Below are 24,181 nucleotides of genomic sequence, written 5' to 3'. Positions count from 1 at the left end.
CCAGATTGAAGAGGTACTACAATGGAATTGGAGGAGAGGAACTCCAGAAAAGGACTGCAAACAGCACATGTGATAAACTTAGAGATGAAAGGGAAATGGGATTTGGGGCCAACAGCGGGGGTTTTAAGATGGAAGAGACTAAAGCATACTTGTATTGCAAAGAGAAAGAGCCAGAGGAGAGTAGGAGGTTAAAGAGAAGAGTAAGGGAGAGGATGAGAGTGGGCCCAAAGGAGATCAAGAGATGGGAGGGGGTTATTAGGTGAAATGGAGGGGTTAAAGGAGGAAAGCTGATGAGAAATATCTGCATCTTTGACAGGGGAAAAGGAGATGAGAGTTGCAGGGAAGAGAAGCCAAGCTGAGGGGATGAGGAAGGTCATGTACTTTGTCAGTTTGCTCTTGGAAGAGATAGGTAAGATCTTACATGGAGGAAGCATCAGAGGCAGGAGGCAGCGATGATTAGAGGAGTGAATCAAAGGCAGTTGAGATTGCAGGTGTGAGATTCAATGAAGCTGGAGACAGAGTTGTTTAGCACGGAAGATGGCAGAACTTAAGAAGAAGCGAGTGAATTTGGAGTAGAGGAAGTTAGGCTGGTCACAGGAATTCTACCTGAGATACTCAATAGTGTGAGACCTGGCGTGGAGGAAGCATATGAAGGGGATGACCTTAGGATGGGGTTGGCAGGGCGATTTGCACTGGGAGAGAGGGACAGAAGAGTCAAAGGTAGAGGAGAGTGAAGTTGTAGATGCTATTATTTATGAGCATAATTCTACCAATTTTGATGCCTAACTATCTCAATTGCAGGTGCTTTAAAGGTAGCTAGGAATGTAAACATGGGTATTGGAGGCTAGGGTTGAAGCTTGGCTAAAATTGATGGCGAAATAATTAGGTTCTCTCAAGATTATGTGTAAAATGTCTAAGTGATTTAATAGGACAGGCTTCAAAGTCACTTAGGGCCTTTTGAAAATCTTTTCCTGTATTTTCAAATATAGGGTAAGTCGTATGTAATCACACCACCCCAAACAAAATTGTCTAATTAATCATTATCCCCAAGAAACCTCAGATAAACTCTGAAACATTATCTGACCAAACACACTGCTCTTTTCAACACATTACATCTTTAGTCTATTCATTTTAGCTCTGCCTGATGAATTTCTGCACAAAATCTGAGCAAACGGCAACCACAAACACTATGCTATTTTCAGAGACCAAATTTAGTAACAGCAAAAACTTTGCATCTTTATGTCTCACTTGCTTCTAAACATTTAAATGTATAAATAAAATTTTCAAATTTTCTTACACTCTGACTTTTAAACATACTCAAATTAACTCCCTCACTGTGCCATTGGTCACTACTTTAATATAAGTACTAACCCAGGATTAAGTCCTGCAAGCTCAGTCTGGAATCTGAAAGTGAAGGCAAGTTCTTTCTGATTTACATACCACCCACAACAGAGATTCTGCAATCAGATTTAGTTAATAATTCTGTTGATGAAGCATGCCCCAGAAGACACTCTAGTTATTTCCCCTGGGGCAACTGAGCTGGGAAAGCACGCTAAGTATTTGCACTTCTGTCTACCTGATTACTTGCACAAATGCTCAGATGAAGAGCAGTACTCAAAAATGCTCTCTCCAAACTAACTTTATGCGGCTTCCCTTGTCAATGTACCAGAGATGTTCAGAAAGGTTTCTTGTTAATTAAAATAACACTTTCTAAATGCATCTGACTGGCTCAATTTACAATAATTCTATGTAAGAATGGGCACATAAGGGAACGCTTAAAACTCTCTAGTTAAAATATGTTTCAGAGCGTAGATCCACTGATGAAGTGGGTTATAGCCCTGTCATAAACAGATAGTTAAAAGAGGCATTAACCCTTACTTGTAAAGGGTTAAGAAGTTCACCTAGTCTAGCTGACACCTGACCAGAGGAACCAATGGGGGAACAAGATGTTTCAAAAGGAAGGAGGGAAGTTTCCTTTGCTTAGTCAGTTTCAGTTTCAGCCTGAGTGAAAAAGATCAAGGAACAAGCCTCTTATCAGAGTAGTAAGTTTTAGAAAGGGATAAATAGGTTTATGTTTATTTTCTTTTGTAACTTGTCTTGGTGCCATTAAGGGAATTATCAAATAGGGTATTTTTGTGTGTATTAAGATTTTTGCCCAAGGGAACATCCTGTGTTTTCTATCTGTTGTCTGTGAGGTCAGCTGTATGCTGTCTCCCAGAGGTTATTTTTTCTTTTACCTTTCTTTTCTTTAATTAAAAGCCTTCTTTTTAAGAACCTGATTGATTTTTTCTTGTTTTAAGATCCAAGGGGATTGGATCTGGACTCACTAGGAATTGGTGGGGGGAAAGGAGGGGGGATGGTTAAATTCTCCTTGTTTAAAGATCCAAGGGATTTGGATCAGTGTCCACCAGGGAATTGGTGGAGAAGTCTCTTGAGGCCACCCAGGGAGGGGAAGGTTTTTGGGGAAAAGAGAGTGATCCAGGTACTCAGAAATTCTGGATGGTGGCAGCGAGCGAGACTAGATCTAAGCTGGCAATTAAGCTTAGAAGTGTCCATGCAGGTCCTCACATCTGTACCCTAAAGTTCAGAGTGGGGGTGAGACCTACCACAAGCCCACAAAAGCTTATGCTCAAATAAATTTGTTAGTCTCTAAGGTGCTACAAGGACTCCCTGTTGTTCTAGTTAAAATATGTTTCAACATTAGTACTAGGTTCACAACACTTTTACTCCTGCATTCACAACACTCTGTTTTATCTTACTGCAAGTTCTCTGACACAATGTCACAGAACTAAGAGGCAGAGAGACACACTGCATGAAAACAAAAGCAGGTAGAAACAGCAAAAGAACATAAATTGCTCAGAATGGGAAAAGAGAAGAGACGTGCCAACACCTCATCCCAATTTTTGTTTTCCATATTTATAGAAATAATACGTTTTTGTTAAAGAAAATTTAGTATTAGACTTGTTTTTAATGAAAAAACATCCTAGCTACAGATTTGGAATGTTTAGATACCAGATCTCTCTACTGGTCCAAAAACTACAGAAAAATTACCTGTTTTCCCCATACTCTCTCTTCCCCATTTCATATACAAGACTACAGCACAAAAAACTTATAGACTAGAAAAAAGGAAACAATATTCATTCAAGTTTTCACGCTCTTAATTTGTTACATGTACATAGGATTGAAGCCATGAATAAACATAAATAGTGATCAGATTCAGAAACACAGAAGTGTTGTGACTATCTTGTAGGTTAATTTTCTCTTGGTAGTCACTGACGTCCAGAATTTGAAAACCACAGAAATATATGTGTATAACTTGCACAAAAAAGTCTGTTGTGTGCAAAATTTACTTTTTCAATCTGGCTTTCCAGTCAGCTAGGTTATTGTTTCTAATGCTGTTGACACTAGCATTGGTTTTTATGAGCTAAAAGGCAATCCTGAGAAGCATGATTTGGCCAGAATTGGCCTCAATCTCCTGGTGACTATTAAAAGCAATCCGGGAGATTTTAATAAGCCAAATGTCCAGTCAGCGATGCAGCAGGACTAAGGCAGGCTCCCTACGTGCCCTGGCTCCGTGCAGCTCCTGGAACTGGTCAGCATGCCCTCGTTCCGCACGCTGCCCCTGCACCCCATCCCAACCACTGACTTCGCAGCTCCCATTGGCCGGGAATCACTCCTGACTTGCTGGCCACTTCCAGGAGCCACCCAAGGTAAGCACCGCCCAGCTAGAGCCCACACCCCTCACCCCCTCCCACATCCCAAACTCCTGCCCCTGCACCCCAAACCCCCTCCTGCACCAGCCTTGAGGCCCCTCCTGGACTCCAAACCCTCAGAGCCTGCACCCCGAGCCGGAGCCCTCACCCCCCTCCTACACCCCAACCCTCTGCCCCAGCCCGGTGAAAGTGAATGAGGGTGTGGAAGAGTAAGCAACAGGAGGAGGGGGGATGGAGTGAGCAGGGTTGTGGCCTCAGAGAAGAGGCAGGGAAGGAACATGCCCTCGGGGAAGAGGCAGGGCAGGAGGCAGGGCAAGGGTGTTTGGGTTTGCGCGATTATAAAGTTGGCAACACTACTTAGAACATAGATTTTTATCCATCATTCCCCCCCATACACACACTAGAATCACAACTTCTAGCTTGTGATTCTACTTATTTTGCCAGTGTCATCAAGATAACTAAAGCTGCTTGTGTTTCAGGAAAAAAAGGAAATGTCTCAGAATTCAGCTGTTTACAAGAAACAGAATATGCAGAGTAGAACAGTGGTGCCGGAATCAGCATTTCCCCCCAATATTGATTAAAAAGTGTGAAAATCAGCACTTTCCCTGCATGCATTTTACTGTCCTACAAGGTGCTTTTAAAATAGCAGTTTTTGTTGTCTGACCCTGTTCTCTCTTTTCACTGATATGGTCTGCAAAAAGTCAATTGGTAGTTGCCATTATAATTGTAGTATCAGTGTCACTCTTTGAAAATCACTGACTGTATATAAATTACTAGACCCAACAAGAGTGAACTTATTCAAACTACTTAATTTAAATATTTATTTTTAATAAGAGGTGAGCATGCAGAAACTCCATTCATGCTCAACCAGCTTTCAGAAAGTTACCAGGAAAGATCACAAGGTTGTCAAAACCAGAAATGCAAAACAGGGCTTTAATTTCAGTTTTAGATATTTTAAAATCCCAGCAGAAAACAAAATATAAATCATGCCAGGAAAGATTAGGGAAAGTTCTTTTCCCACCTGAAAATGAACCTAAAACAACAGGAACTATGTAACTCCTTTGGCTAGCAAGATTGCTTGTAAAGTGTAATCTTGAAACAGTAATTTAATTATCATAGAGTTCAATTTTATTATCATCACATCTGTGGAACCCTCACCCATGAGAAGAGAGGTTGCTATACAAGTGTTCATAATTTTGATAGATTGTTGCATAAGGAAGAGCAACCAAAAACATTTCATTGTAAGTTCAATATTATGTCAACCCTGATAACAAGGCTGCATTGTGCTTCTCTTCCTAACTTCACTGAACCTTAATAACACTCTCTCCACACTTTACTGCAATTAATAAAAAAAAAACAGTTTGTATCCCAGGAATAGTCTTCTGCAAAGGACAAGCTATTACTCCACATATTTTGGGGACTATACCTAGTTATCTGAGCTGGTTTTAAATACCATTTTAAATAATGAAGTTCAAGTTAACAGGGTTTAAATACTGTTTATCTGTCCACTATGGACAATGAGCCAAATTCTGCACTGATTTACACCCCGTACATTCCCATTGACTCGAATGTGGTGAAAGTCAAAGAATTTTAAAAACAACATCTTCCTAGTTTAGACTTTAAAGTTAATATAATAATAGACCATTTATTTTATGGTGTCCACAGTGTGCTAGCTGACACTGTAAAAATAAATATAATCCATTCTTACACTACCTTTCAATTCTAAACTATGATGACCTATTTTTAATCTGTGTCACTTGAACGTGTTTAAAATTATGTTTAAACCATGTTAACAGTATTGGCTTTGTGACTATAATGTTTTGATTATTTATTTTTAAACCTTGATCACTCTTTTGTAAAGTAATGCATTCTCAAAATGAACGTTCCATTTAATGACTGTAGTTACACTTGTGTAAAACTAACATTAGTGGGCACTAAGATGTTTCATTGCATGCCAAATCTCTGCATGTGAAAAACAACAATATTAAAACACAAAAGACTACATGTCATAAACAGATAAGAAAAGTTAATAGCACAGAAGTACTTTACATCTCTCTAACTGTAAAGGGTTAACAAGTTCAGTAAGCCTGGCTGTCACCTGACCAGAGGACCAATCAGAGAACAGGATACTTTCAAATCTTGAGGGAGGGAAGTTTTTGTGCTGTGCTGTTAGTTTTGGTGGTTGTTCACTCTGGGGGCTCAGAGGGACCAGATGTGCAACCAGGTTTCTCTCCAATCTCTCCAATACAGGCTCTTATAAATTCAGACTAGTGAGTACTAGGTAGATAAAGCGAGTTAGGCTTATGGTTGTTTTCTTTATTTGCAAATGTGTATTTGGTTGGAAGGAGTTCAAATGTGTATTTGGTTGAAAGGAGTTCAAATTGGTATTTTGCTGAAAAGATTCTAATTTGTACTTGTATACTTAGGCTGGGAGGGTATTCCCAGTGTCTATAGCTGAAAGACCCTGTACCAATTCCATCTTTTTTAAAATTTACAAAGATAATTTTTACTGTTTTTTCTTTCTTTAATTAAAAGCTTTTCTTGTTTAAGAACCTAATTGTTTTTTTATTCTGGTGAGACCCCAGGGGACTGGATCTGGATTCACCAGGGAATTGGTGGGGAGAAAGAAGGGAAGAGGGAGAGAGAGGTTGATTTCTCTCTGTGCCAGGATTACTTTCTCTCAGGAAGAGTCTGGGAGGGGGAAAGAGAAGGAGGGAGGAAGGTGAATTGTACTCTCTGTTTTGTGATTCAAGGAGTTTGAATCACAGTGATCTTCCAGGGTAACCCAGGGAGGGGAAGTCTGGGAGAGGCAACGGTGGGGGAAAGGGTTTACTTTCCTTGTGGTAAGATCCAGAGGGTCTGGGTCTTGGGCGTCCCCGGGCAAGGTTTTTGGGGGACCAGAGTGTACCAGGCACTGAAATTCCTGGTTGGTGGCAGCGCTACAGGTTCTAAGCTGGTAATTGAGCTTAGAGGAATTCATGCTGGTACCCCATCTTTTGGACACTAAGGTTCAGAGTGGGGATTCTACCATGACACTACATAAATAGAATGTTAGGACTGACACACATGCAAAGCTATTCTGAGCTGAAGCTGCCAAAATACTTAAAACTAGTCCTTACTGTGCAAGTCACTGTAATACACATGGTTCCTGTCAAAGGCTCCCACAACACTAAGTAATACTAAATACTTGGAATATTATTCTACTACTCTAACACTGTAAAGTGATACCTCAATACAGTAAACATTTTATTTGACCCATATATGCTAAATCTATAAGGGAGTAGGAGGGAAGGAATATTCCAGTTCTTCAAATTTCATAATTTTTATCTTCTTAATTTTACATTACAGTGTATATGAAAAAAGAAAATATTTTAAAAGCAGGTAGACCTCAGCACATTCAGAGAAAGGCCATTTTAACAGATGTTCACTTGAATGAAATTTGTTACACTCATTCCAAGAATGGTCAGCAAGTTGTACTCTCGTGCTCTAGGTAACTAGAATTTTCCAATGAGCTCACCACTGTAGTATCAGAGCTCCTTATAAGTTCTAAAAGTAAACACGTTAAGTATCTTTATGTTTTATTATTTGTATTCCAATAATGCCCAAAAGTCTGAAACAGAACTGGATGTACATTGTACTAAACATTGTGCAAACAAGCAGTTTTTCTAAATGAGCAAAAAAAGATGAATTCTTCAAGTGAGTTTGCTGAGTCAATAAAAACAAACAAAAACCATAGCACCTGCATACATAGGTGGACATTATTTTGACCATTTGAGCTGGTCATATTATAGTTTCCTAGGCACATTTGTCCTGTCTTGCATACCCTTTCTGCAGGGGAAGGAAGAACAGATACTTTCCACCCCTCTGCCCCCACCCCCAGGTGGGCAAGGAGTGGGTGGAGAGGTGTGGGTTACTGGGCAGAACTTTGACAGAAGTATGTGAGGAGGATCTTGATAAGGAACAGTAGCAGATGATTCCTTCCCCTCTGGAGTAAGGGGGTAAATTAGGGAAGAAACTGTGACTATTAGTTGCCTGAGTTTCTCCTGGGATGGTGCAGGTATGTGCTGCCCCCTGTTGAGGGGGATGCAAGTCTCAGTCTTGTCTTTGCGTAAGAAGAGAGCAGCACTGGGTTTCTGGTTCCTCAAGGAAGTTCTGAGAAGTATAGGGAGGTCACTCACCAGCCAGTGCTCCCTCACATGAATAAGCATGGTGTAGCAGTGTCTTCAACTGGCACCACCTGTCAATAGCCTCTCTGAGCCTATGGTGCCTTACCTCTTCTCACAATTCAGCCCTCCATTGAGGTCATTTATAGTCCTGCCTCTTCCAGGCTAATAATAAGTCCAATAAAACAAGTCTAATGATCTTATCCCAGGCTTTCAGTCCCACCCTGGGCTCAAAAGTCTGTCTCTCTCTTTGTATCCAGGGGCCTTTACACCCCCTTCCTTGGGGTCAGAAAAGGAACCAAGGCCATCCCTCTACTCTGTGTTCCAATCCAAGGACCCTATATTCAGCAGCTAAGGTCTGCTTCCTCATAATCACTGCTGAGTTCCTAGTCCACTTTCTGCCTTTATCTGCCTCCAGGCCCCTTTCAGAGAGCAACTATTTACAATGCTTTCTCCCTGAGGGTATCAGCATTTTGTGCCACTTTCTGCCACTGAGAGTGATGCAAAGTCCTCCCTCAGCCCTGCTCTATGCTTCAAATGTAGGTTGACATAGCTACAGTGGTCAAGGGTGTGAAAAATTCACACACACCCAAGCACCACAGTTAAATCAACCTAACCCCCAGAGTAGATGCAGATCGAAAGAATTCTTCCATCAACCTACCTACCGCTGCTAGGAAAGGGAGTGCATTACCTACATTGATAGGAAAACCTCTTTTGTCACTGCAGTAAGCATCTATGCTACATTACTAGCTGTAATGTAGACATGGCCTTAGACTCCCTGACAGCAGCCCATTCTGCTTGGTCTCCAGGCTTTTATCCCAGCTCTTGATAGTCCACCAATTAGCTGTAGTCCCCTTAGTAACTGGCAGGGTGGGGTTTACACACCCCACCACAGGAAAGGATTTATATGCTTACCTAAGGCTACGTATACTCTACCGCCTATGTTGGCAAAACTTATGTCATGCAGGGGTGTGAATATTTCACCCCCCCGAGTGACGTAAATTACACCGATATAAGTGCTAGTGTGTACCGCGCTATGTTGGCGGGAGAGCTTATGCTGCTCACAGGCATCAGTTTTTCATGCCAACTGGAGAGCTCTCTCCCGTCAGCACAGAGCATCTTCACCACATCTGCTAGTTTATGGGAGAATAGCCAGTAATGGCCCAGTCCTCCTTTGAAGTGAACTAAAAGCAGAGGGTACTGAACACAATGCTATAGGTATTGCGTATTTCAGAGGATCAGCTCCAAAGACATCAACAGAGAGAGAGCAAACGAAGAGTTTTACTCTAAATGGGCACACTCCGATATTATGAGTAGCAGAAGAGGCAATTAATAAGCTATATTTATGGATGATCTATACTTATCTGTGAACTACAGATTTAGCCAAAAGAAAAACAATCCACAAGAGAGATGTCACAAATTAAAATCACAGAGCGGATACAAATGAGAAATGAGGAATCATGAGGCAATACTTTGGAAAAGGGCAAATATAGTGCCCATCTATAAAAAGGGAAATAAAAACAACCCAGGAAACTACAGACTAGTTAGTTTAACTTCTGTGCCAGGGAAGATAATGGAGCAAGTAATTAAAGAAATCATCTGCAAATACTTGGAAGGTGGTAAGGTGATAGGGAATAGCCTGCATGGATTTGTAAAGAACAAATCATGTCAAACCAATCTGATAGCTTTCTTTGATAGCATAACGAGTCTTGTGGATAAGGGAGAAGCGGTGGATGTGGTATACCTAGACTTTAGTAAGGCATTTGATATGGTCTCGCATGATATCCTTATCGATAAACTAGACAAATACAAACTAGGCAAATACAATTTAGATGGGGCTACTATAAGGTGGGTGCATAACTGGCTGGATAACCATATTCAGAGAGTAGTTATTAATGGCTCCCAATCCTGCTGGAAAGGTATAACAAGTGGGGTTCCGCTGGGGTCTGTTTTGGGACCGGCTCTGTTCAATATCTTCATCAACGACTTAGATGTTGGCATAGAAAGTACGCTTATTAAGTTTGCAGACGATACCAAACTGGGAGGGATTGGAACTGCTTTGGAGGACAGGGTCAAAATTCAAAATGATCTGGACAAATTGGAGAAATGGTCTGAGGTAAACCGGATGAAGGTCAATAAAGACAAATGCAAAGTGCTCCACTTAGGAAGGAACAATCAGTTTCACACATACAGAATGGAAAGAGACTGTCTAGGAAGGAGTATGGCAGAAAGAGATCTAGGGGTCATAGTGGACCACAAGCTAAATATGAGTCAACAGTGTGATACTGTTGCAAAAAAATCAAATGTGATTCTGGGATGCATTAGCAGGTGTGTTGTAAACAAGACACAAGAAATCATTCTTCCGCTCTACTCTGCGTTGGTTAGGCCTCAACTGGAGTATTGTGTCCAGTTCTGGGCACCGCATTTCAAGAAAGATGTGGAGAAATTGGAGAGGGTCCAGAGAAGAGCAACAAGAATGATGAAAGATCTTGAGAACATGATCTATGAAGGAAGGCTGAAAGAATTGAGTTTATTTAGTTTGGAAAAGAGAAGACTGAGAGGGGACATGATAGCAGTTTTCAGGTATCTAAAAGGGTGTCATCAGGAGGAGGGAGAAAACTTGTTTACCTTAGCCTCTAATGATAGAACAAGAAGCAATGGGCTTAAACTGCAGCAAGGGAGATTTAGGTTGGACATTAGGAAAAAGTTCCTAACTGTCAGGGTAGTTAAACACTGGAATAAATTGCCTAGAGAGGTTGTGGAATCTCTATCTCTGAAGATATTTAAGAGTAGGTTAGATAAATGTCTATCAGGGATGGTCTAGACAGTATTTGGTCCTGCCATGAGGGCAGGGGACTGGACTCGATGACCTCTCGAGGTCCCTTCCAGTCCTAGAGTCTATGAATCTATGAATATGATATCAAGCAAGATCAGAAACTTTAGAAATAGAAGAAATGAAACAAGTGCACTAAGAAGAGACCCAGGAAGCTCAGCTACCAACTATCAGACTGAGCCAAGCTCTGGAAGAAAATTTTTAGAAAACAGAAGCAGGAATAATCCTGATCAGCAACTCCATACTTAAGAAGATTTGTGGCCCAGATTTAAAAAAAAAAAGAAAAAAAAGGGTACCATGACATTATAAAATATGTTGCAATAAGGATCCTAAAGAAGGTTGAGGTTTATCACCAATTATAATTCACACTGGAACTTGTCACCACCGAAAAATCATTTTATATGATCAGTGGGACTACTTGTGGTGTAGGGTACTACTCAACAGGAGGGTAGCAGAATTGAGCTCAAAATGAGATTTAACTTGCAAAATTATAATAAAAATGATTTAAAATCTCCATGTATCTGAGGAAAATAATATGAGAAAATTAAGGCTTTCAAATGATTAAAAAAAATTGTAATTAATCACAAGATTTAAAAAAACAGTTGTGATTACAATTTTAATTGAACTGTTACACAATAATAAAACAACAATTTAAAAATATATTATAAATATGTAGATATTTTTCTACATTTTCAAATATATTGATTTCAATTACAACACAATACAAAATATACAGTGCTCACTTTATATTATTTTAATTACAAATATTTGCACTAGTCAAAAAATGAAGAAATAGTATTTTCTCAGTTCACCTTATACAAGTATTATAATGCAATCTCTTTATTGTGAAAGTACAACTTATCAGTATGGAATTATTTGAGTTTTTTACATAACTGCACTCAAAAACAAAGTTTTAGAACCTACAAGTCCACTCAGTCCTACTTCTTGTTCAGCCAATCACTAAGACAAAGAAGTTTGTTTACATTTATGGGAGATAATGCTGCCTGCTTTTTATTTACAATGTCACATGAAAGTGAAAACATGGCACTGGTGGAGTCGGTGTAGCAAGATATTTATGTGCCAGATATGATAAATATTTGTATGCCCCTTCATGCTTCAACTTGTAGGGTCTAAAATTTTACAAATATTTTGTTTTTGAGTGCAGTTACTAAAAAAAAAAAAAAAATTCTACATCTGTAAGATTGCACTACAGTACTTTAGATATTTTGCAATAACATTTCTGCATCAGATTAAAATACTATTACTTTTATCTTTTTTACAGTGGAAATGTGTGAAATAAAAAATATAAAGTGAGCACTGTACACTTTGTATTCTATGTTGTAATTGAAGTCAATATATTTGAAAATGTACAAAAACATCCAAGAATATTTATAATAAATTTAAATTGGTATTCTACTATTGTTTAACAGTGCAATTAAAACTGTGATTAGTCATGACAAATTTTTTTAGTCTAGTTAATTCATTTTGAGATAACCGCAAGCATTAACTGCAATTAATTGACAGTCCTAGAAAAAATGTACAAAATAGTAGGGACGAACCTGGAAAGCAGTAATGCTGAAAGCGAGCTAGGGAAGACAATGGACAGCAGATTAGACAGAAGAAGTTTACTATGTGACAGCAGAAAAGCCCAATGCAATTACAGCTGTGTACACAGTGGTGCCATGGGACAGAACAAGGGCATAACGGTACCTCTCTCTGTAGTCCTGGAGCAGCTGCACGTAGAATATTGCATTTAGTTATTTCCCATAGAGACACTGGAAAAACTGAAGAAATTTCAGGAAAGAATGAAAATGGTCAGAGGTTGAGGTTTCTGAAGTATGAAGACATTAAAAGAATTAAATACGCATGTCTAGTCTAACAAATTGCTAGCAGGGAGGGAGAGAAATATAAATATTAGAAGGCTGTAAATACCAAGTATGAAGATTAATTATTTAAATGAGTACAAATAATATAACCAGGAGTATTATTATTTTTTAATATAAGTAGAACGATAGTGCCAATGGGCCAGCTGACAATATGACCCCATTGTGCTAGGCACACAGGGAAATAGATAGTGCCTGCCCCACAGAGCTTACACTCTAAACAGACAAGACAGACAAAGAGTAGCGGAAGGGATACAACACAGCAGCAGAGTCAACGATGGGTTGGTCTGCAAGTCTCATGTTAGAGAAAGTGGTGGCCATCCCCTGGAGATGGGGCCTAGTTTGGACTCTATCTCCTCCCCCAGACAATACTGCTGAGGCTATTTCTTCTGTTTGCTCTGACCACTCAAAGTAGAATGTCAAGAAAAAAACAAAAAAATGGACAAAATTAAAGTAACCTTCAGGGAAAAAAATACTGTCCGTAAGATCTACTAGGCTGGATAACAGTCTCCCATAGGAAGTGGTGGAACGGTAGACTGAAAAACTAGATTGAACAAAACCCTAGTACAATAGGGCACTAGCTTGTGTTTTCAGAAAGATGTTCTATATGACCTAATACATCTTTCCTATCTTTAACTTCTATGATAGATAAATTATCTATGGTTAACCCATACTGACTCCCCTCATAAATGAAGTGTCATAAGTACAGATGGCCAAAAAATATTCAAATTCCAATATTTTTCAAAGGAAAAAGCTTTTGTTTATGTGGTTTTGCTGGGTTTTTTGTTTGTTTTGTTTTTTTACAAAAAAATTCTCAGTTTTGAACAGCTCCAGTCATAATAAGTAAGTCATCACATTGGCACAGTATGAATTGTAGCGATACACACACACACTTTTTTTTCCTTTCTCCAGTTTTGCAGCACTCAAACAGTTCTACAGACATCTGAATAATCAGATGCTTATAATGCCTTGAAAATAGAATAGGAGAAGTTTCATTTGATAGAAATGATTATTGATAACAAGGTGAGCTTATTCTCCTTTTGTTGTACACGTGAAATTCTCATTGATGTCAGTGTGGGAGTGACACTTTTCTACATATACAAGCTTTATACTTTAAAGTCTTTGTAAAAATGATGACACATGAGAGAGAGTCCGCCAACATTCTGCAGTGGGAATCAGTGTATTCTTCTGTCCAATATTGCTCCCCAAAAATGCTGTGTCCATATTTATGAAACAGACCTTATTCATTAGTTCCCATATATTAGTTAAAAAACTTAAAAATTGACATAATTACTACAAACAACATAAAAATAACAAATTATCACTGCTTGGCCCCGGCTGGTATGGCTATATATTAAAAACAATTAAGCATCTGAACCTTCCTCTTTTCCAGAATTACTGAAATCCAAGCAAGAATACCAATTAAGTAATAGACACTGGATTCTATCATGCAAATGTTCACTCATGAACGTTAACATTTCCCCTTGCAGAGAGAACTAACACAGACCTATACACCACTTAAATCTTAATGAAGTCCTATTTTGAGGCCTTAAGTGTTGCATATGCTTTTTGCTGGTCATTTACATAGGACTGAATTTCACCCATTGTTAGATTCTACTTATGGGAGTAGACTCATTTAGGTTACGGAAAAAATACGAGTAAATTAATTCTATAATCCTTAATGATTATACAGGATGGAAAACCTAAAAAGGACAGTGATGTTTAGTTGATTAAAATTAAAAAAAAACACAAAAAAAACCAAACAAAAAAACCAGTCAAGTACACACAGTATGCAAATAAAAGTGTTGACCCTGCACTAGTTATCACTGCTTCAGTTTGGACACGAGTTTTTTCTGTTCATTCAACCAGCATATGATTTTTAACAAGAGAGCAAATTACTTTTTCCTCAAAAAGTATACACATTTTTTATCAAACTACAAACACTTTTCCAGAAACACATTGGAATAGTTTTGGTTCGTTCAAGCTAACAGAATGCCTTATAACTTTTTAGAGGTTGAAATGTAATGTACTCCTCCGCTGGACCTACTGTTGCCAACCCTCCAGGATAGTTCTGGAGTTTCCAGAAATTAAAAATTAATCTTTAATTAATGATTATGTCATGTGATGAAACCTCCAGGAATACATCCAACCAAAATTCACAACCCTGTTTGGGCCTGGCCCAGTTTGCAAAAGAACATGGTTTTGGAGGGACTTAAGGATTCCTGCTCTCTAAGGAAACAAAAGCTGGGATCCTTCTGAAAATTAATCCAACCTAGCAGGTGACCGTACCCTATTTTTAAATATGATTTTATTGTGGAAGGTATCAAAGCTAGGCCTTACCAACATCCTGTTTAAAAAAAAAAATCAGCTCATGGGTCTTGCTTGCTTTTATTAAAGTATTAAACAGAATTAAAGGGGTTCATGATACAGTTTTAATTGCAACAATGACATTATATCATTTGTAGAGAAGCTCAGATTTTATAATAAATTAATCAAATATAAAAGCAAACATACTTTAAAAATACATACTATTATTATTTATTTTTGCATGGTTTGAAATCAATACATAAAGCAAATTTATGTCTTATTTGACTAATAAGGGAAATTAATGTCCCAGAATGCTGGACTTGATAAGATAAATGAACCAAAATAGTATAACGTGGCAGAAAAAGAAATAATTTTCCCATAATAGCAATTTACAGGTGCACAGTTTGATCATCTCTTTGCATTCAGAGATTTATGTTTGGGAAGAATGACAAGAGATAGAATATGCATAATTTATTTATTTTTAGACTGAATCAAGGTGTGAGCTGTTACCACTGCAAGGCAGGATATTCAATAATTGCTTTGCTTTGGTTTTCTAAAAGCCAAGAGACTGATCAAATTGGCTATGGTCCTGTGCAACTGTCTTACAGAACCAACAAGCCTAGATCCTGACATGATCAGAAATTTTGAAATGTTTTCAGGCTGTATGGTCCGTTTTAGATGCAGGCAAACATCGATGAGGGAGTTAGTACTACACCTCTACCTCGATATAACGCTGTCCATGGGAGCCAAAAAATCTTACCGCATTATAGGTGAAACTGTGTTACATTGAACTTGCTTTGATGCACCAGAGTGCGCAGCCTTGCTCCCCGCCCCCCCCCCCCCCCCCGGAGCACTCCTTTACCGCCTTATATCCAAATTTGTGTTATATCAGGTGGCGTTATATCGAGGTAGCGGTGTATCACCAATTTATTACCTGATGGTGGGAGGGTGGATCCAAAATATCTGCATCTATGTGGATCTACCTGTCTTCTCTCCCAAGATGATGCCACATAAGAGCCAATAGAGGCTACTTTAGCTTTTTCTCTTGATTAGAGAAATCTCCACTGAATGGCTCTGCTATCATTCTATGGCCTGGAGAGGGCCCTGGAGATTTCTGTTGACCAGCCCACCCCAGGCACACATACTAGGAACTGAGCTGTGGATTTGGCGCTTTAAGAGAAGCTGACACCTCACATAATATTTTATCAATGTGCATTTTTCCACTTTTTAAAATGTCACTGTTTTTTCTTCTTTTTTTCATTATGAAAACAAAAAGGACTATTTTAATAAAAACACGGTATTTGTTTCCTAAACGTTCATCTCTTCCCACTCATCTCTTCCCGCTGGTTATTCCCTGCTGATTATGAAGTCATTATCACTTGTCTGTGACAATTTCCACAGAAACCATAGTGATCTCATAGAGGGGTATGACTTCAGGTGGAAAATAAGCAACATAAATCCATGCAAATATCACTAGTTACAAATGGAAATGGGAAAGCAGAAAATGTTATATGTGAAACAAAAATGTCTAGACAGAAAAAAATTTAAAGATTTTCACAAGGCATTACTGGATCTTTCTTATAATTAAGATGTCAACTCAGAAGAGACAGCTTCCAGCTGAGCACCAAGATCTCAACACCCATAATTCAGACTGAGTAGCAGATGTTAAATGTGAAATCCATTAAAACCAATTAGATTTTCGAGAAGAAGGTACAGTAATAGCATGTGGAGGCAATCCCATATTACACAACAGCACCAAGAAAAACAAAGAAGTCAAACAGCTCAAAATGTAAGTGGCATGTTTTATCTGAAAAGTGATCAACCAGGATCTCAGTTCTGAGCTGCCTGCAATCATTTCAAGTAAAGAACTAACTTTGGCCTACTCTTGCAATATTAAAAACATTTTTATGGGGTGTGATGGGATGTCCACAGCACTGGAAGAGTTTAAGATGGACAGGCAGGCCAATTAACAACGTGGGCTGCACCTGGAGGAGGAGCCAGGGAGCATGGAACTAATTGAGAGCAGACTCAGCTGTGCAGGAACAGGTGGGGCCTGTATAAAGCCAGGTATCTGGAAACAGATGGGGGCTAATAGGAAAGGTGGCAGGAAGCAGCCACTCCCTGAGAGGAGATTTAGGAGCTGGTATAACCAGAGAGTGAGAGAGCACGGGAACCAGGTGTGGCAAGAAGCAGCCCAGAGAAGTATCAGCGAGGGTTGGTAGAGGACTGTTGAGCTGAGGGTCTCTGGGCTGGAACCTGGAGTAGAGGATAGGCCTGGGCTCCGCTGCCAGCCACTGAGGGAGTGATACTGTGGGGCAGTGAAAAGGAAGACTGCCTAGGACTGCTAGGATGAAGGAACTGTGTTTCCCCAGAAGGGAGGAACACCGCATCACCTGGCCGGAGGCCTGAGTCACGAAGAGGACACTGTGGTTCCTGGGACTGACAGGGGATGCAGACCAGAGGGAGAGACAGGATGATGACCTACAAACCACAAAGGGGGTACTGACCTCAAGAGCTAATCCCCAGAGCAACCAGGAGGAGGAGCCAGCAGACCAGCAGTGAGTGATGCACCCTGTGAGATGAGGCAACAGGAGGAGTAGGGCAATGGTGATCGCATACTATGCGCAACCAGCCAATTAATCAACACTTTTGGATGACAGCTTGGAAATATCCTGCAGAGAAGAAGCGGGGTAGACCCCTTCTTTCTCTCCCTAACCCCATGTGTATGCATCATTATACATAGTAAGCTGTGTCACTCTGGTATCATCTGGGGCATGGGGGGGACAGATAAATTCTGTTTTATACTTGGAAGTTAACTTTCATGGGGGGATTGTACTCAATGTATCAGAGAAAAAATGCAGTTCATTCTCCTGTAGCTGTATGGGTTTCGAAGTGTCAATATGAATTAAAAAGTAAACTTATTTTGGATTACTAAACAGACATGACTTGCACTACAAGAAGCAAATCCACTGAGCACTTTTCAGAGCGGAGAACACTTTAAAGTTAAATGTTGGTCATGCAGCAATTGTATAGGTACCTACTAGCTTACACACAACTGGGGGCACTACAACCTGATTTCTTAGAGTTCTGGACAACACTAAGGAGGAATGACTGAATCTTTGCTTTTCAGGAAATGTTAAAGCTGTTGCATGACTTCCTCGTGTGCAGTGTCAAACAAATTTTGTTTCTTGAATCAAAGTTAGACTGCAACCATCAGCCTAATTATGGATAACTGTTCTCTAAACTAAGTAAATAAAGCAGTCATAAGTGGATTTGATCTACAATAAGCTTTAAAAAATGAATATGGTAAAATTGTAGCTGATCATTTCAAACCAAAACACCTAGTAAAGTTGGAGGTATACTATTACACTAAGTTTAAATAATGGTGAAAAGCAAAACTAAGTTTGACAGCATGAAGTTAACAGTACAATGTACAGACTAAAGGAGACATTCTCCTTCAAACTTACATCAGTAGTTCCCTATGGGTGATCAGTGCATGTATCCAAGCGCTGGATCTGACCCTAAGGAAGGTGTTTGGAAGTATATTTCTCAATAATCTAATGGATCACTATATCTTACTAAATCGCTGTATAGCGTGTCATTCTTAGAAAACAGTTAAAGGTCCACAATCTACAAATAAACAGTCAACAAATCCTGAGGTCTCTGTGACTATTATATGATTAGAGTACAATTATTAACACTGAGCCTGGTAAGTCTGAGACTAACATGAATAACAAGATAGCTAAAAGGATTTTTTTAAGTTGTTGAAAGATGAAAACGTGAATATGTAACAGCAAAATTAGGCTTCTTTCCTGCATAAACATCCAATTAACATTCTGATGTGGGACAAAAAAAAAATTATAAACACACAACTTTGTAACAGAACAAGGTTCAATTCTTTTAGTGCTTTAGTTGTGAAAACATGAAGGGCTCTTATATCTTTAGCGAACCACTCCATGGTGAGTGCAGTGTGACTACTACCAGCCTCCTAAACAGTGAGAGTTCTGGGAAAATCACCCTTGTAGCAGGCCCAATTCCTCCTCATGTTCCAGCATGCATAGCGGAAGTGTGGCTGCTGCGCCATATTTGAAGAGATTGCAGTATCCACTCTTTTCTATGCCTAGCCAGCTCAGCTTGTGGGTAAGGAGAGGATGAGACCATGGCACTGTTAGCTTCCCCATTCCTGTGGGAGAATCTAGTGCCAGCAAATACATTAGCCCTGAGTAGTCCTTCCACTCCACGCAGGGCCGGCTCCAAGTTTTTTGCTGCCTCAAGCAAAACAATTTTCCTGTGCCTCCTCAACCCTGCCCCAACTCTGCCCCTTTCCCGCCCCATTTCAACCCCTTCCCCAAATCCCTGGCCCCGCCTCCTCCCCAGGGCATATCACATTTCCCCTCCTACCCCTCCCTGGGAGGGAGGGGGGAGAAGCGGAGTGGCCGCGTGCTCGGGGGAGGAGGTGGAGATGAGCTGGGGAGTGTGGGTCCTCTGCCCCCCCCAGATTACTTCCTGCAGCCCTCCTCACGGCCCCCCCACCGCAGCTCACCTCCGCTCTGCCTGCTACCCTAAGTGTGCCGCCTCCGCTCCTCTTCTCCCCCCTCCCTCCCAGGCCTGCCACATGAATCAGCTGTTTTGCGGCAAATCTGGGAGGTGGGGGGGAGAAGCGGAGCGGCGATGTGCTTGGGGGAGCAGGCAGCAGTGGAGCGCAGGTTTGCTGGGGGGGTGGTTCCTCTGCTCCCCACCCCAAGGATTACTTCCTGTGACCATCCCTGCGCCCCCCACTGCCACAGCTCATCTCCACTCAGGGCCAGCTGCCAGTTTTTAGCACCCCAAGCAAAAAAAAAAAAAAAAAAAGGGGCGGAGCTGGAATGCCGCCCCAAGCACATGCTTGGAGCAACGGTGCCTAGAGCCAGCCCTGCACTCATGGTGAGGAGCACAAAGGCAGGGGTGCAAGGGATAGCCATTCCCCCACTGTGTACTTGTGCTTGGGCCAACCACAATCTTGCCTTTACATTTCTAAAGCAAGGTAACCAATCAGACTATACTGTTTAACAAAATGTGTTAATTACACCATCAATCTGAAATACAGTTTGTTTCAAAAAATGATTTAAAAGCAGTTTCAGGTAGTTCACTATGCCTTTGTCCCTCTGCCTGTTTCTGTGATTTTACAAAAATTTTTCCTCACCCTGTTGCTATGTGAAAGACCCACACAACCATTAGGGAAAACTGTCTAATTATACAAAAGAAACCATAAAATTATTCTGAACAAAGTGCTGTCAAATGCATAAACCAAACAAGCTGGAAAAAATGGGGAAAGCATTTTTCACTAATTTCTTTCAGCTATAGGAATCTTAGGTGTTACTTTTAACAATAGTAAGTTAAAAAACAAAACCCTCAGACAGAAGGATAATTTTTAAGTTGAAATATATTTTAAAAAAATTAACCATGTTCTACTTTTTACAATTAAAAAAAATGGAAAAATACAAACAAAATAAAAATTACAATGAGATCAAATTCATCTCTCATATAATTACACTGAAGCCAATGGAGTTACACCAAAGATTAATTTGCCCAGTGATGTAAAACAGAGCACTGGTCTTTACAGTAACATACAACACACTGCATAATCCAAAACATTATGAAAATCACCCAACAGAGACCTACAAATAGTTCAGGGACAATAAATAATTCTGGGTCAGTTCCTACTGATGTCAGTGGCAAACTCCTCTTGTCTTCAGTGGGACAGGTTTTGACCCTAAGGGGACATTTAATTTAATATAGGGTGTGATCCTGTAAACCTGCCATGTGTAAGATTCTCATGACCCACATGAGGCTTACAGAATCAAGACAATAATTGATATATTTAAACAATAAAGTTACATTCCGAACTAAAAATCCTTTGTCATGAATATTTAAACTTTGCAATGCTTTAGTGGACAAGAACAGATCTTAAAGTTCTAAGAAAAAAATATGGATTAATAAATATGGTTAATAGAACCATAATATTTGTCTTTTCACATTTGAATGAAATCTTTTTAAAAATCACTATTAGATTAATATGCACACACAAATATATAATTACATACTTGGAAAGCTATTTCTGGAAAAAACAGAACTTTGGATATTTTCACAGTCTCAGTAATAACTATCAGAAATTTATTATATATTTAAGCATATCTATTCATCTCTCCCACAACACAAAAGACACACAGAGGAGGAAAATTAAAATTAAAATAGTTTACAAAGTCAATCCAGAAAAGTGAAATGAAAGCCCTCCTAAAACTCAGTGTTTGTTGCCTTAGTTAGAAGCAGTGTGATTTGATAGATCTTGGGAATTAATTTTCAAAATAGCAGTTTAATACACACTGTGCTGACCATCTACATAACACAGTGTAGTATACATTATTGAATTAATTTTCCCTCTGATGGCAAGCTGTTGAAACCTATCCATTCTGATAAACACTCTGCCCAGCTATAGTTTTGTAAACAAAACAGGTTGCTTCATTTAGTCTTACTAGGGGAGAAGTTAGAAGTGGTTCTATCTACCACCTACTCTCCCAGGCAGATGTTTTACTAAAACATTCCTTCTGTGCTCAAAAAGCATGAAAGCATACAAGAGGAGCCACTGAATGGAAAACTATTATCTCTTCCACAGGCTTTAACTCAACTCTCCAATACATTAAAAAGGTTTAAGGCTTCTTGTGTCTTTGAAAGAAAAATCTCTGCCAAATGATTTGGTGTTTTCTATCCAACTGCGTTTTCATTAGTCCAAATCGCTCTCTAGTCATCGTCCTACATAGTGCGATTTAAAGTGTGCAGTCTAACAACAAATATCCACATTTCATCTGCCATTTTTGAAAGACCCAAGGTCTGAAAGTATATCACAGTACACTACAAAAGAATTATTTAAGGGACTATGTACATGCCATGGAGTTTTCTTCTTTGATACCCTTTAGAAGTTTATTCTCCCATCACGGTCCAGTTCTATCCTTCACTGAAAATGTGCCCAGATGGAGTCTGTTTATTTTGCAGTTAATGAGAACGGAAGGAAATGTAGCGATAAAATATTAAAACCTTTCCTTGCTTCCAGCATTGCTGTTTTAATCTTTGCAAAGCCCAACTTGAACAAAAAACAGTGAAACCCTTAAAGTCAGACATGACTGCTCTCTCCCAAACTCACGTACATCTTTAAAGAGAGAAAGAGATAAAAGCAAGGCTGGTGGTTGTTACTCTAGACAGCTTTTGACTAGCGATAACTATGTTTTTGACGTATGATGCAAAAAAACCCATCTGAAATACTGTGGATTCACTCAGAACCTCTCTCCAGCTTCCTAACATTAGTCATAATACCTGACAAGCACCAGCCCCGCTATTAGCCAGTGCCTGTGCACTGTGCACTATTCAGAAACAATTTCTTACAAATTCCAGATTAAGCTCTTTTACATATGGTACAAATAAATACACACTCACCTTCATTGTAAAGCTATAAGTTTTCATGAATGACTGAACTAAACGCACTGTAGGAAGCAGCAATCCTATGGACATTTTGAAAGGGAAAAGCATCTGATCTTAACAAATTAGGACCACAACCTGTTCTTCCAAAGGCACCTCAGTTAGGATTACTTCGACTCTACTGCTCGGGGGGTGGGGGCCGTTCCCTTGCTTTGTCCCCATAAAGCAAAAGCAGCAGCAAAAGTAAGTGGAATTTGATGCGGGGGGAGGGAGAAGCTAACCCTTTTCTACGTCTTTAAATAGATGCTGCCAAGTCTCTCCCTCCATCCTTTGCGGGGGGGAGTGAATATTTTAAAGTATTTTTATAAAAGAGGGTTTTGCAATGAGGCATGCACAAGCTCTCACTCAGAACTGGCCCTGCTCCTGGACACTGCAATCCGGGCTGAGTCCTGGCGGAGGAAAACACCTGCCTGCCCTACCACACATGAATACACCAGCCCTTGGCCTGCCTCCCTGGGGACTACTGCCAGGTGGGCAACTTACTGTAGAAGATGTACTCGGTGTAGCTGCTCCAGATCTTGTCCTCCCTGTACTGGTTGATGAAGGCGGCGGTGCCGGTGGAGTTACAAGCCACCATGTGGAAGCCGGCCTCCGAGAGCCGGTCAAACGCCTGCTCCAGGTAGGTGAACTTGAGGTAGAAGCGGGAGGTGTATTTCTCCGGGGGCCGGTCGGGGTCCCGGCTCTCGTTGAGCGTCTCACCGAACACCTCCTTGGCCAGCGCGATCCTGCCGCACACCATAATCCGGGCCACCCTGCGGAACTTGGCGTCCGCCTGGTTCTCCCGCACCGTGGTGTACGAGCCCCGGTAGCCGACGGTGAGGAAGCCCGAGCGCTTCTCCGCCGCCCGCAGCACGAGGTCGCCGCTGCCCTGCGAGTTGCTGTCCTCCAGGTCGCTCTGGCAGCCCTCGTCGTTGAGCGAGCCCTGCTTGGTGACCTTGGGGGAGAGCAGCTTGACCAGCTCCCCCAGCTGGAAGTACTCGGCCTCCCGCAGCAGCCGCTCCTTCTCCGGGAAGTGCTCGGGCAGCGCCAGCTGCTTGTCCCGCAGATAATCCAGCACGTACCTGAAGAGGAAGCCGTCGCGGTCGATGAAGAAGCGCGCCCGGCTGTCCCTGGGCAGCTCCCTGGCGGCCGCCTGGCTGCCCCGGCGCGGAGAGAACATGCTGGCCAAGGTGCTGTCCGGGACGCTGAGCAGCGTGGAGTGCTTGGTCACATACACCTGGCCGCCCACGTTCAGCTCCACCACCTCGGGGAAGGGCGAGCAGGACGGCGCGGCGGAGGAGGACCCCATGTCACTGATGGGCAGGATGCTGCTGCCGCCGCCCGTGTCCTTCAAAGCCATGGCTGCAATGGACGGAGGGAGCGTCTCCAAGCCCCCCTCGCCCGGACGGCGCGCGTCTGCTCAGGCGGGCGGGCTCCGCTCGGCTGGAGGGCTCGGCCCACGTGTGCGCCCGGCTCCGTGTCCCAGCTGCAGGGAACTTCCTCGGGGCGCGCCCTCTCCCCCTCACTGCCCCATCCGGAGCGCCCCTCAGTGCCCCCCCTCCCTGGGAAGCGTCTTCCCAGGCGTGGGCCCCGCTCCCTGTCCCCAGAGAAGGTACCAGTCCCTGCGCCCCAGTCGGAGGGCTTTCCCAAGGCGCTGTGGCAGCAGCTGTAGCCCCTTTATAGTGCCGCGCAGTCCGCAGGAGTGCGAGGGGCGGTGTGTGGGACCAGCTCCTCGGCATGAACAGCCCTGCCTCTGCCCGCCGCTGCTTCCCCGCTGTGCCTGAGCAGCAGCAA

At 41.3% G+C, this 24,181-nt stretch overlaps 1 protein-coding gene across 1 annotated transcript in view; it reads right to left on the bottom strand.

Annotated features, from left to right (window-relative positions):
* KCTD8 (potassium channel tetramerization domain containing 8) overlaps positions 1-23,867 on the bottom strand; it is a 160,459-nt gene extending 136,592 nt beyond the window's left edge. Inside the window, exon 1 of the mRNA XM_050947841.1 lies at positions 22,892-23,867. Within this exon, the coding sequence (XP_050803798.1) occupies positions 22,892-23,747 (856 nt within the window). The 5' untranslated portion in view covers positions 23,748-23,867. The remainder of the gene's footprint in view (positions 1-22,891) is intronic.
* Positions 23,868-24,181: the final 314 nt, after the last annotated feature.

This window comes from Gopherus flavomarginatus, chromosome 3 (assembly GCF_025201925.1).
Source record: "Gopherus flavomarginatus isolate rGopFla2 chromosome 3, rGopFla2.mat.asm, whole genome shotgun sequence".
Lineage (NCBI taxonomy): Eukaryota > Metazoa > Chordata > Testudines > Testudinidae > Gopherus > Gopherus flavomarginatus.
Note: the sequence above shows the minus strand (reverse complement) of the source record. Positions and strands in the feature narration are given on the sequence as shown.